The 12,477-nt window shown below is 49.8% G+C and overlaps 5 protein-coding genes across 5 annotated transcripts; 2 read left to right on the top strand and 3 right to left on the bottom strand.

Annotated features, from left to right (window-relative positions):
- Window positions 1-1,001: 1,001 nt before the first annotated feature.
- On the bottom strand, window positions 1,002-1,563 carry LTR84_003171 (uncharacterized protein; the record flags this gene model as incomplete). The annotated part of the gene is made up of 2 exons (XM_064846766.1): window positions 1,002-1,329; window positions 1,487-1,563. The coding sequence occupies 2 exons, from the start codon at window positions 1,561-1,563 to the stop codon at window positions 1,002-1,004; spliced, it is 405 nt and encodes a 134-aa protein (XP_064705746.1).
- Window positions 1,564-1,902: 339 nt separating this feature from the next.
- Window positions 1,903-3,044, top strand: LTR84_003172 (uncharacterized protein; the record flags this gene model as incomplete). The annotated part of the gene is made up of 2 exons (XM_064846767.1): window positions 1,903-2,151; window positions 2,250-3,044. The coding sequence occupies 2 exons, from the start codon at window positions 1,903-1,905 to the stop codon at window positions 3,042-3,044; spliced, it is 1,044 nt and encodes a 347-aa protein (XP_064705747.1).
- A 785-nt stretch (window positions 3,045-3,829) lies between these two features.
- On the bottom strand, window positions 3,830-6,647 carry LTR84_003173 (uncharacterized protein; the record flags this gene model as incomplete). The annotated part of the gene is made up of 2 exons (XM_064846768.1): window positions 3,830-6,100; window positions 6,372-6,647. 2 exons carry the CDS (start codon window positions 6,645-6,647, stop codon window positions 3,830-3,832), a joined length of 2,547 nt encoding a protein of 848 aa, XP_064705748.1.
- Window positions 6,648-7,361: 714 nt separating this feature from the next.
- On the bottom strand, window positions 7,362-8,505 carry LTR84_003174 (uncharacterized protein; the record flags this gene model as incomplete). Its single annotated transcript, XM_064846769.1, has 2 exons — window positions 7,362-8,393; window positions 8,446-8,505. The coding sequence occupies 2 exons, from the start codon at window positions 8,503-8,505 to the stop codon at window positions 7,362-7,364; spliced, it is 1,092 nt and encodes a 363-aa protein (XP_064705749.1).
- A 974-nt stretch (window positions 8,506-9,479) lies between these two features.
- LTR84_003175 (uncharacterized protein) lies at window positions 9,480-10,271 on the top strand (the record flags this gene model as incomplete). The annotated part of the gene is made up of 1 exon (XM_064846770.1): window positions 9,480-10,271. The coding sequence occupies one exon, from the start codon at window positions 9,480-9,482 to the stop codon at window positions 10,269-10,271; it is 792 nt and encodes a 263-aa protein (XP_064705750.1).
- Between the last annotated feature and the right edge of the window lie 2,206 nt (window positions 10,272-12,477).

Genomic DNA, 12,477 nt, shown 5'->3' on the forward strand with positions numbered 1-12,477 from the left:
TTTCTTCTTTGGGCTTCGTCGGGATGACGAAAATAATCAAAAAGTCTTTCAATTGTTTTTGTTGTTGTCCTGTATCAAAACTTTGGGCATTGGGCGGGGTGATTCTCCCCTTCTACCATCCTCAATACCCTGGACGGCCAGTTGCTTTCTGTACCTTGTACAATTAGGCATGGCGGCGCACATTCAAAACACTCTGTTCGAGAATGCATAGTATTCTCGGCTATATGGGCGGAGATGAGTTCAATGAGGGTGATGAATGGTAAAGGAACTGCATGAAAAAACATGTAACGTGGAGGGACTTATTAGGAAATGGATAGTAACACCTTTCAAGGTTTAGCATGTATCAAAAACCAGATTCAGATATATGAATCCAGTATTAGGTAGTCATTGATCAGAACGTATGCAGAGGAACGGTGCATGTGTCAATTAAGCAATCAAAGGAGCATCTCAGGGTCCGGGTTCAGATGTTATCAAATTCCAACCGATCCGGATTTCAGTTGAGTGCAAAGCAGCCGGTCATGATGAAATGATCAATCAGAGTGTCGGGCTTATTTGAGTGAAGAGTGGCCCTAGAAACACGGTAAGAGGAAGCGCTATTTGAAATGGCTTTGGAACTTTCAGGTTGATCTCAATTCAATGCATTTGTATCTCATGCGCCGGTAGTTGCCATTCCTCCATCCGAGAGAAACATTGGAGAAATAAAGGCCCTCCACACACAATCGATGGTTTTGGTTTATCGAAGGGTTCTTTTTTTCGGTGTCTGCCTCTGGCATGCTCGAGACCATCAAAGCTCAAAAGCAATGGGAAGAGGGGTTTCGTGGAAATTTGGTACTGTCCGTCTCTCTAACACATGCACCATGTTCAACCACGAAAAGACCCAGCAGAACCACAGCCTCAAGAGGCCCACCTCCACCAACTGCACCGTTCTCGTCCCATCCCACACAGGGCCACACACAATCAACATTCCTCCAGCACCGGTACCACCATCATGATCGTAACATTTACTTCTTCTTGTCCTTGTTGGCACCCTTCGTCTTGGCGGTACCTCTGAACTCCTTGGAACGATTCTTCCGCTGTTTGCGCTGCTGTCTGGATGCCTTTTCGATCTTGGTGGCCTGGCCGACACGGACCAGTCTGTAGTGGGGTTCGAATTTCTTGAGGGCCTCGACTGAGTCGTAGATCAGGGCGAATCCCGTCGATTTGCCGCCACCGTATTGTGTCCGCAGGCCGAAGACGTTGATCTGGTCCTTGTTCGACTTGTATACCTCGGCCAGCTTTGCGCGTAGGTCGTCCTTGCTGACATTGGCTCGGTTGGGGTGGAGGACGTCACTATGAGGAGAAATCAAATTAATACATTGTTCTTTTGGCAAGTCTTGGTTCTTGTGAGGGCATAGTGGTTTTCGCTGCAACATCGATGATGTCCAATAGATGAATTTGCGTGCGAGACCGTGTTGTTTGTTTGTGGGATTGAGGGAGAAAGCCTTACACGACGAATTGCTTGCGGGAGAGAAGACGGTTGGTGATGAACTTGCGAGTTCGCACGGTGACCGCTGAGTCGGCCATGATTGCGCTGAAGGGCTTGTCTGATCAAGGACACGCAATCAAGAGAGATGGAGAAGTTTGAGGGTTGACCTTGTAGTAAAGGAAGTACTCAACTCCAAGTTGGTTTGACTGCGCCTTGGAAATTCGAGACTGCCCAGTGTGGAGGAACGCTGTTTCGCCGAATTTTGGCTGTGGGCTTGGCAGGTCGAAGTCTTGGCATCACGTGTCGATTTGGTCCTGATCCGGTTAGTGCGAAACTCTGTGTCATCCTCCATTTAGATTTCGAACTCTTTCCGATTCTCGAGTGCATGCATGGTGTGAAGAACGAAGCAGTATTGTTCCAAATCGATGTTCGCGCGAATGGACATTGCGAGAGCGGAACTAGGACCCCTGGTGGTTAAATTCTACCGGCAGTATATGCAACAGATAAATGATGTGACTTATCCATCAGGTGCACTTCTGGTAAATCCAGATGTCCAGGAATGTCTCTATCGCTATTTCTTTGATGCCTCAAGAAATAAATATCTTCCTCCACCAAAGTATCAAGCAAGGATTCTCAAGCATATCATTTCGGAAATCGAAAAGGCATGCAAAGATCCTGAAGAAGACGTAGGCACACTCCAGCTCGCTCATCTTTGAGTTTTTGTTTTTGTCTCGAAGCCGTCCGGACCATGCTTTTGATCCACTAACACCTAACCTTTCTACAGCAAGTATCTGATCTGCTGATGGAGCATATGGGGTTTCTGGCAGCTATTCCCCAGCAGGATCAGTTCGAAGAGGCACAGCAACCACATGTCCACAGCTATTTCCCACCACTCCCATTAGATCAATTCGGAGTTCAACCGATCCTGATCAAGGAAGCGCAAAATCTCCTGTCAAGAGGCAACAACGTTGGACTCCGCACGTGGGAAGCAGCACAACATCTCGCGTGGTATCTCATGACCGTGCGACCAGACTTAGTCAAGGGCAAGAACGTGCTTGAACTTGGGGCGGGCACTGGATTTCTCTCTCTTCTCTGCGCTGGCGAACTGGATGCGAGACATGTTTTAGCAACCGATGGTCTGGCACATGTATGCGAAAGTCTCCAAGTCAATGTTGATCTCAACAAGGAAAATAACACCTTACACGGCCATGATGCTCCGTTGGTACAGCAACTGGATTGGACGGACCACCAAGAACTCGAGCAGATTCTCGAGGACGCCAGGGAAAAGTCGATCCAATATGACCTGGTAATCGGCGCAGATATCACGTACCACCCGGAAATCCTCAGACCTCTGGCCGAGCTTCTCAAGACCCTCAGTGAGCTCTACCCGGGACTCACCATCCTCATCTCATCCACGATCCGAAACTTGCACACATTCTCCCAATTCACCGACATCTGTGAGAAGGACCTGGGCTTTCGTATAACGAATTTGGTGTGCACCATTCCAGACGGTCTCCGCTACTCAGGTTTCTTCCATTCCGTGGCAACGGAGATCAAGATCGTGTCGCTCAGTCGATGACTTGGAGAACCCGCATACGTCGTGCTTAGCAGAACTAAAGAAACACCGTCACAAATCGTGTCCTAATACTTACGACCACTATCATTTCTACATCTCTCAGCATGAGCGAACAGAGGTACGAGAACCATCTGTTCCCTGGAGCGGAACGTCGCCCCATGAACCTACCAGGCGCTTGCAATGTGACCAAAACAGCTTGCTGTCCGAGATTTCAAGTCCGCACTCAGGAAATAGCCTATTTTCCGTGCTTCCGAAGTGTCAAACTTTCCTAACCGAAGAGTGATGGCTTCGATGTCTGTTGATTCAGACCATCCATCGTCTTGTTGCTGGGGCGTCGCTGGGTCTGGGCTGAGTGAAGCGCCGTATTTGATGGGAGCTAGTTCACTAGTTCGTCCACAAACGAGAGACGTAGGAGAAGAAGGAAAGTGGTCGAAAACATGAAGAACCTTGATTAAGGTCACAGTAAAAGTTATGGACATTCATTATCTGCAGTCTACTTGCTAGAGACTATATTTGCTGAGAAAAGGAACTATTCGTGATAGAAGCGCCGTGAAACCGCCTTTTCATGATGGAGTGCCAGGTAGCTGAGATCAGCTGTCCAACTCAATCTGGCCATGTTCTGCGAAATAGAAAACCATAAATGCAAACTCAGTCACGCCCAAGTGCAGTGTATTCAATCGCTCCAACGTGCGCTCGTAGCAACAAAAAAAAAACAATAACATTAACAGTATATGTGCAATGGGAAAAACGAGGGCGGGTGGGGGTATCTTGAACAAATGAGAGAGCAATTATTCCACAAATATGTCTCGAAGACCCTGCTCATCTACCATCTTCACCTGTACCTCGGTGGTAGGCGCATTGCGTGTAGTTCTGAAGCCTGGTATGGCGCCGGGTTGATTGATGCCCGCAGATCTGCCAGTAAAGAATGGTAAAGGCTCAACTGGCACTTGTGGTTTCACCTGGGCCTGTGATCTCAGGTCCCCACTCGACTTCACAGGGGCGACACCCCATTTGCTTCTTACCCACCCACCCACCAAACGGCCGATCCCACCCGAGGACGGTGATTCTGATTGTATAGGGCTGGACAAGCCTGCGATGCCACTCAAGGCTTCGATGCTTAAGCTCGTAGCTTTCGTAGGGGTCTGGGCTGTTCCCATCGCCATTTCGACAGGTGATCGATGATCAGAACTGAGCGACCTGATTGAGCTCAGGGCGGTAAATTCGGTCACAGTGGCCAAGGGCTGAGCGCTGGCATATGTTCTTGTTGCGGAAGGAGGTCTTGTAAAGTATGCCCTATTTCCTTTCAGGAGATTCGATGAATGGGAAGTCGCCGTGGTAGGTCGTTTAGCGATATGTATATCCATGCCAGAGATGGATACAAGAGAATCATGGGACCCCTTGCGTCGAAGCACGGGCTGCGCTGCAACATCGAGAACGGTGCGGAAGTCATAAGCATGGGATGCTTCATCTGACTCTGTTGCGGGGACTGGCTCTGGTAGAGTGAGGATTTGTGAAGGCACATTTAGTTCAAATTTAGGGCTGGCAGTTGGAGATATAGCTTGGGCCAATGCGTCTGGTAAATTTGCGATATCTGGTGGTTTTAAAGGTTCTGGTGGTTTGGGTTCGACGAAACTAGTGTTCCGTGATCCGGTATCTAGAACCTGAGAAGGTTTCGGTGTGAGATCTCGGGACAAGTTATCAGGTGCGTCTAGTTCTTCTGCGATAAGGTCCAGTCCTTCCGGAGTTGGTGGTGTGGGAAGGGCCACTCCGTCAGAAAAGTCCTCCGTGACAGCTTCTTCATCGAGGGGCGTACTTTCATCATCGATGGCTGACTTATAGTTGATTTGGTGGAACATGGAATCAGAGTAACCAGCAGCAGATTCTGGACTCGTTGGTCTTGAAGATTCTTCGCCTCCTTCCAAACGATCGAAGATGGTACTACTCCTGTCATAATATGACCTCGGCGAGCCTGGGAAGCTCGAGAGTTGAGATGTACCTGTTGCCGCTGACTGTACCGACCACCGGTTGCGTTTTGCCTGGGGTTGATGTAGTGTGATAGGAAGTATCGGACTTGAAACGAAGCGATGAGGGCCAATGGTCGGGGTCGATGGAGCAGAAGAATCCGGGGGTGATGGTAGTACACCAAGACCCATGACTGCTCGCTTTCGGGAAGCTCTGCGCACGGTCGGAGTTCGATCTTTCTTGCCCGCGATCTTGGCGTGATAATGATGGTGGACATGAACCTCTTGTTGTACTTGTTTCGGAGTGGAAACCCAATGGAGCTGTTCACTGAGAGGACGTGGACTGGCTCCAGCCGAGTTAGGAAGATCATTGCTGACAGGTTGGTGAAGAACGATTTGCTCGCGTAAATTCTGCACTTCGTCGTTTGATGTTTGAAGCAACTCGCGCAGCTCAGCGATACCGGCCTGCAGATTGGCGTTGTCTTGTAGAATATCGCGAACAAAGTGGCTGACAACATTGGAACCCGATGCTTGACCTTTGAGACCCTGAAGAGCGGCAGCACCCTTGAGCCTGCCCTCAGCACCGCCCAGTTCTCTTTCCAAGATCCTTTCTCTTTCTAGTCTGGCTATTACTTCTTCATGGCGTTCCTTGTCCTGTTTTGCTTCCCATTCGATCTTCTGCACCTCATTCTCAAGTTGACGGACTTTGAGCTCACTTTCTTTCCACCGCATGATAGTACTTTTTGCTTCCTCAGCAGAGTCGTCAACTTTGCGAGAGAGTGTGACGCGATCTCTCTCCATTTCCAGCAGCTTCAATTCGAGTTCCTCTGTTTGATGAGTGAGGAAGTTCAATCTCCGTACCTCCATCTCGCAATCACGGAGCAGTAACTCAAGATCTTTGACGTGGTCATCGCTCTCTTTTAGAGAAGTATTTGCCGCTTCGAGTTGGGTGAGGAGTTCGCGGTTTTCTTCGACGATCTTCTCGTTCTTAGTCTGAAGATTGCTACGTTCTTCTTCCAGCTCATTGATATATTCAGTGAGTCGTTCATGTTCGCGCTGAGAGTCACCAACATAGGTTTCGTGTCGCGTGAGTAGGGCCTGGAGAGCAAAGGTCAGTCCACCGCCGAATTCTTTGTTGTCGCACACTGCAGCGCAAGGTGTTGTTTGCACGAGAACCTCCATCTTAGGTGGATGCGTTGTGGGTAGAGGTGTGGTCCGGGGTGCAAAGAGGACGAGGATAGCCGTGTTCACGGCCAAGGGAAGGAGGTGTTTGTGATATTACAGCTGGCAGTCGTTCGCCATCACGGATTGAGGAGCAACAACCACCTGCTCGAGATTGCCAAACACTCTAGTGTAGGAAAGCACGTACCTGACCAAGTCGGGCTGCGGTTTCTAGATCTCGCTCGATACCGCCCAGAACGGTGTTGTTGTTCTCGAGATAGATGCATTCTGGGCGGCCACAGCAACAAAGCAATTTAGGATTCGGGTCTGACAGGTGATGGCCATTGGTTCGAGTCATGATGGCGTCGAGGTCATCGGGAATGTGGTCCAGGCGCGTGTCCATGCTTGGAGAGGTGGGGATATCATGATTTGTGTGGCAGAAGGATTTGAAGCGATGGGAGGTGGTATTATACGGCGCCGACATGACGAGGACATTCTGGTGCAAGGCGTGAAATACCTGCTCGCAGGTGATAATGAATGGCTATGAGGTGTCGAGACACAGTGAAAGGAGGGGGACAGAGTGGTTGAGGTTGAGATGGTGCCATTGGGTGAGAGATGAAGTTGGTCTCGCTAGTGAAGTTGAGGCGCGGTCGGACCCGGATAATTCATGATCCCGACAATGCCAAGACCTCATGAGATACAAACAAAATCCTCCGAGTCGGTGGTTGAAGGCAGTTCCAGGGGTGGGCCTGGTATGCGTTGGCCACTGGGGTTCCCAGTTCATCAACAGGTGGACGAGCCTTGATGCGATCAGCCGACTATTGGCCCAACCTCATGCCGTGTGTTGGTCCCTTTAACGGTCAGTGTGGCTGGACCCGTTAATGACATCTTCACTATTGATGTCGGCAATGAAGTGTTGGTAAACAATCGACACCGACGTTTGCCTTGCTTCCATGCCATCTCCATATGCAGATACGTTTCGCTTCTCTTTGTTTTGACATACGTCACAACATGTACCAAATCATCTTGACCATGCAGCGCAGGTCGACCACTCAAGCCGAACGCCTCGGAATCAATGAATCCTGTTCGAATTCAGAAGGAATGCTTTCTCATGGTCTCCTTTACACTTTTGACAGGAGTATTCATTTAGACCGGTTTGCGTAGCTAACATTGGACAAATCTATAATCACAAGCCCAATCATGTCAGTTGCTGCACCGTCGCGCCACCCGTTCGTCGAGCCAACGCTCGCCGCACTGCCTCTCTGACTTCAGGGTTCTTCCGCAACGCCCCCGTGAGCAATGAGTCCTTCATTCCTGATCTCAAAATCTCACTCTTCTCCTGGTTATCCTTGAAGGGGTTTAGGCCCAACTGTAAAAGACTAGCAGACTCGTTGTCTAGTCTACCTGCCACATGGGCAAGGTGTGCCACCTGCTGCTGCGTTTGTAACTCTTTGGCTGCAGGGTCCCGTGCCGAGGGGGGAGCAAGTTGTGAGATAAAAATGTTCAGGGACATTGACATCCGCCTTGCCAAACCGAGAATTTGAAATGGCAAAAGGTGCGGTGGGAACAATTGTGGAAACGTTTTCCTTGCCAGCGATGCCCACAATAGGACCAAGTTCGGAGGCTCCCAAGCATGAGTAAGGAAGTACAACTCCAGAAATGCCATGCAGGCCACAGCGAAGTACCTCCAGAATTGGCCCCAATTAGGGAGCCAAAAGTAGTTCAGTACAATCAAGGATACCGCGCTCATGACATATTCCGGGATTTTCGATCGAAGGCCAACATAGACATAATCTCGAATCGTCCTCAACCCGGGATGTTGAAGTTGCACAATGCTCGGTCCAAATCTTTCGTATGCAAAGCGTTTGATGGGATCGAGGATGGTGTCATGTGCAAGTTTATAGTGCACAAAGACGTCTCCTGCACCAGGAAATGACTGGCCATTCTCATGCAACTTATCCGGATGATATTTTGCTGCCAATCGCCGGAAGCGACTGCGCACCTCCCTTTCACTGGTCCATGGTGTCACTCCGAGTATCGTGTAGAAATCAGCCGACAACTTGATATCATATAATGCTTGTGTGAGGGTGTAAACCAAGTAGAGGCTCAGGACGAGCTTGCGGATGCGTCGATTGTGCTGGGCATAGAGGGGTTCACCAGGCTGAGGGTGTCGCTGACCAGCTCGAATGGTGAGCCGATAATAGAATCCCTGTAGGATGGCACTTGCATACTAGTCACCGAGTCAGTCGAAAGTCGGGTGTGCATTTGGACAGCATACATACATTTGGTAGAAATGCCCATCCCACCAAGGAGAAGGCTTGGGTGACAACTCCGTCTGCCATTTTAGAGAGAGAAGATGAAAGCAGGGGGAGCCTATGTTGCCTGCATGACACTTAGGTCATTGCGAAAATCAGACTGAAGCCATCTAGTGTGCGCCTGCGCACTTTAAACAGACAATAAAGCCATCTGGCCTGAATTCGGTGCGTGTCAAACAAGCAAGCAAATGGGTCGAACTGCTCTGCGGTGTCTGACAAATTGGCGGGCGAGTGAACCAGGCGGCCAAAACAGCCCCTTCACGCCCCCAATGGATAGGAATTCTCGTCAGACGGAAATTGCTTTTTTCTCAATACTTAGACGACCTCACATCATCCGTGATCGATTGTTTACAATGTGACTGTACTGACTTACTGCGTAGCAATTCTATAGATATGTCCCTTATTACTCCCAAGATACGTACTACTCCCCGGAAGTCCACGATGGTCGGGTCATTGAAGACTGGTCGTCATGCTAGCGAAGTGGTATCCTGACTTGCTCACTTCCTGCCTTTTCCTTTCTTGTCTTTCTCGATTTACAGTGCCTGATGTCGTTCATCTTCATCAGTTGCAGCTCCAAAAGCGAAAACTTGCCAACGCTTCCAGCATTGGTCTTGAAGTCGAACGCAGCTTCGTGCTGCATCTGTTCTCTCTGCTGCATGGATGAGGTTACACCTAGAGACAACTTGAGCGCCTTGAAGCTAGACGCAGATTCAATGATTGCTCTCAATCTCGAGGAAAGTTTGCACGCGGCTTTAGCTTCACAGTCATCCTCCAGGAGCACCTTCGATAACGTCCTTCATTCTGCAGCAACGAGCAGCAGCGCGTATTCTGGTTAGCCGACATGGACACCGTTAACCGAGGGCTAAGGATATGAGGAGTTGCCGGCCAGAGAGACCCTCGGCTGATTAAGCTCTTACATAGGCGGTTCGCAGCACTTTCCTCTCTGCCAACCGTGCTACCTTACCTTGTCCTGACTATTTAGTCATTCAGGAGTATACATCATGACAATCAAGCTTGTCTATGTGATCGATCGCCGTCCTGACGTTCCGGAGGCGGCATTTTATGACTACTGGTTGAACCAACACGGTCCGCTAGTACGCAGCCATGCGAAGGCTCTTCGAGCAAAGAAATATGTCCAGAGCCATCTGATCGACACACCTGCAAACGAGGCATTGCGCAGCCCTCGTGGTATGCTACCGCCGCTCGTAGGGATCACGGAAGTGTGGTGGGATAGCCTGGACGATTTCCAAGCAGCGTATGCGACACCTGAAGGCCAGGCAGCGGGCGCCGTGCTTTCGGCCGATGAGGAGACGTTCATCAATATCAAGACATCGCAAGTCTTTCTAACCCAGGAGCATGTGATTTTCGACTACACTGACAAGAAGCCGCTAGGCGATCAGTCGATCAAGTGCACCTATCTGCTGACGAAACGCGACGACCTCACCCAGGAAGCGTGCCACGAGACCTGGCTGAAGGACCATGGACCGTTCGTGCGGGGCTTCGCGGATGTTTCGAACATGGCCAAGTACGTTCAGAGCCACACGATTGCGCCGGAGATCAATGCTGGCATTGTGGCGACGCGCGGGTTTTCGGCGCCGCTTGATGGGATCACCGAAGTATGGGTCGCCAACCCAGCTGCGAGCCAGGACAACGATGAGGTGCGCAAGGCCGCCGGGGCGATGGTCGAGGATGAAAGGCGGTTCGTAGAAATGGGCAACTCGCGCTGCTTCATGACGAAGGAACATGTGATTTTTGATTTCACAGAAGTGAAGCAAGGCAAAGGGCAACTTTGACTTGTTCATGAGCAGCATGGCTTTCTGGGCGGAGTCGACTCAGAGACTACAAACTGTGCGATGCCACTGCCGTCTTGAGTGTGCGATTCCTCACACAGTCACCTCCACTACACTCAAGGCGTACTGGTGCGTAAGTGGATAGTCTGATCATTAAGTTTGGGTATTTGCCTGGCAAAGGGCCGGAGCAGTTCGGAAGTTCGGAAATTGCGGCCTCCTGGCAAACGGACCTGATGGCATCGTCTTACTGCTGGAGTGCCGTGTCCATGACCACGACTGTAGCGTGCTCTGATAGAGTTCGAATCAAATCCCGAGACTGGCTGGACGAGATCGACCATGGAGCTCTTGGGGCACGCAGAATAGGTCTTTGAGAGCAAGGAAGTCCACGCTTTCATCGAACTTATTCGAAGAGATGTCGAAGTCATTGAGAACGGACAAGGGGGAAACTCTAGGTTATCGTCGCTCTGCGCTGGAACCCAATCGAACCAATGAGGCATTTGATGGTATATACTCTGAGCGGCTTTGGAATCGAGTGGCTCTTCCGTTAGATTGAATCGGTTGCCCAGTGCACAATCTTAGCAAGATCGTGCCACACACTCTCTCTCCCATGTCTTATTGTATAGATCGAAGAAATTGTGTCCACGTATATTTACGCAGCCCTATCTACCCAGCACCCGCTGATAATTCGGAAGGAGCGAATCTATCCAAGTTGTCACGCACTTGTGACTAGAAGCTCTAGCATGTGCATGAAGAGGGTTCTATTCCTTTCCTCAGTCATCAAATTGACAATCCCTCTGTAATGGTCGCCGACTAGCACAAAGTTAGTGAGGAAACAGATCTCGAGAAGAATCGAAACTCGAGCAGGGACCACGGATTGGCGAACTCCGGGCTTATGTCGTTTGCTCATCTGATATTCAGAAAGGAATAAGCCAGCTTCACCACACAATCGGCCGAGTGACTTAGAGTGTCACTTGTCAACATAGACAGTATAAGGATGATAAGTACTAACGGTCCAAAGCGTTGAAGAATATGATATAATCACAAAACTTCAGAGGCGAACCTATGTATCATCGCTCGATCGCGCCGCATTCAAGGCTCTGGGGAAAAGAAAAGCTCGAAAAGTCTCCTCTGACGCGGTGTTCATCATCTGAACAACTCGAGTGAGGGACTTCTGAAGAAAGATATGCCTCGCGGCGCGACTCACGTTTTGATCTGGCTATGGTCATACCGAAGTGAAATTTTATCACGATCGCGGGTACCATCAGCCTGGGTATGTCAAACCTATAGTTTACGTGACATCGCCAGCTCTGTGCAGCGTGTGTGCTGTGGAAGAAGCCCGTCGCAGACGAAAACAGCGGTATTACGAAGACAAGTGAACTATCTAGTATCGAGACAGGCTGTGAAACAGGCTGTGTGCACATTAATACACATCGACAGTGCGCACACGCCCAATCTTGACCTGTGAATCTAGGAAGCCAGCTGAAATGGGTGGGGGAACTGTCTTTCTCATCATGCGAAATTCCTACAATTGTCGTGAGATTGATGGGCCAGAGTCGACTCTCCCTTACATTATTTGGATGTCCTTGGAGGACGAGAGCACTGCTGACCCTGTTAATCGGGATGGCGTATTGTAAGGCAGTCAAGGGAAATTTTCGGCGTCCTCCCCTTTGCTTACATTGACACTATAACAACCTCCAAAAAAATAATCAGAAAACGGGGTGTTTGGACTTGACCGAGGTGAGAAGCAGTCGAAGGCCTTTCGATCCTGCTTTGTTAGGTATGTACTTTTTTTGTTACCTCTACAACGCCATCCCCCCAAGATCATGCTTCCCAAACACGTTGCGATCCCAGTACCCCTTCTCCATAATGGATAGACGCTGCAGGCGGATCTCTAAGCTCAATGACACGATAAGTTGCACCATCGAGCAAGGTCGTTGAAGTCTCATGCAGAAGCTGCATCAATGGTTTCTCCGATTGTAAAGAATGGACCATGCCCACAGATCATGTATAGAGCTCCGGGGAACCATAGCATACGGTTTGTACCTGATGATATTTGAGCCAGGATAGGCAGAAGCTATTCAAGCTGCAAACGAGGTGGCGCAAGCAGACAAGGTTATCAAGTACCACAGCTGCAGGGTCGACTTGCCCAGAAAGCCGCAAAATATTTCCGCTCTTTCTTCCCGTATCTCAATTTCTCGGGTGGGATTGA

The sequence above is a fragment of the Exophiala bonariae genome (assembly GCF_035927105.1).
Source record: "Exophiala bonariae strain CCFEE 5792 chromosome Unknown scaffold_15, whole genome shotgun sequence".
Lineage (NCBI taxonomy): Eukaryota > Fungi > Ascomycota > Eurotiomycetes > Chaetothyriales > Herpotrichiellaceae > Exophiala > Exophiala bonariae.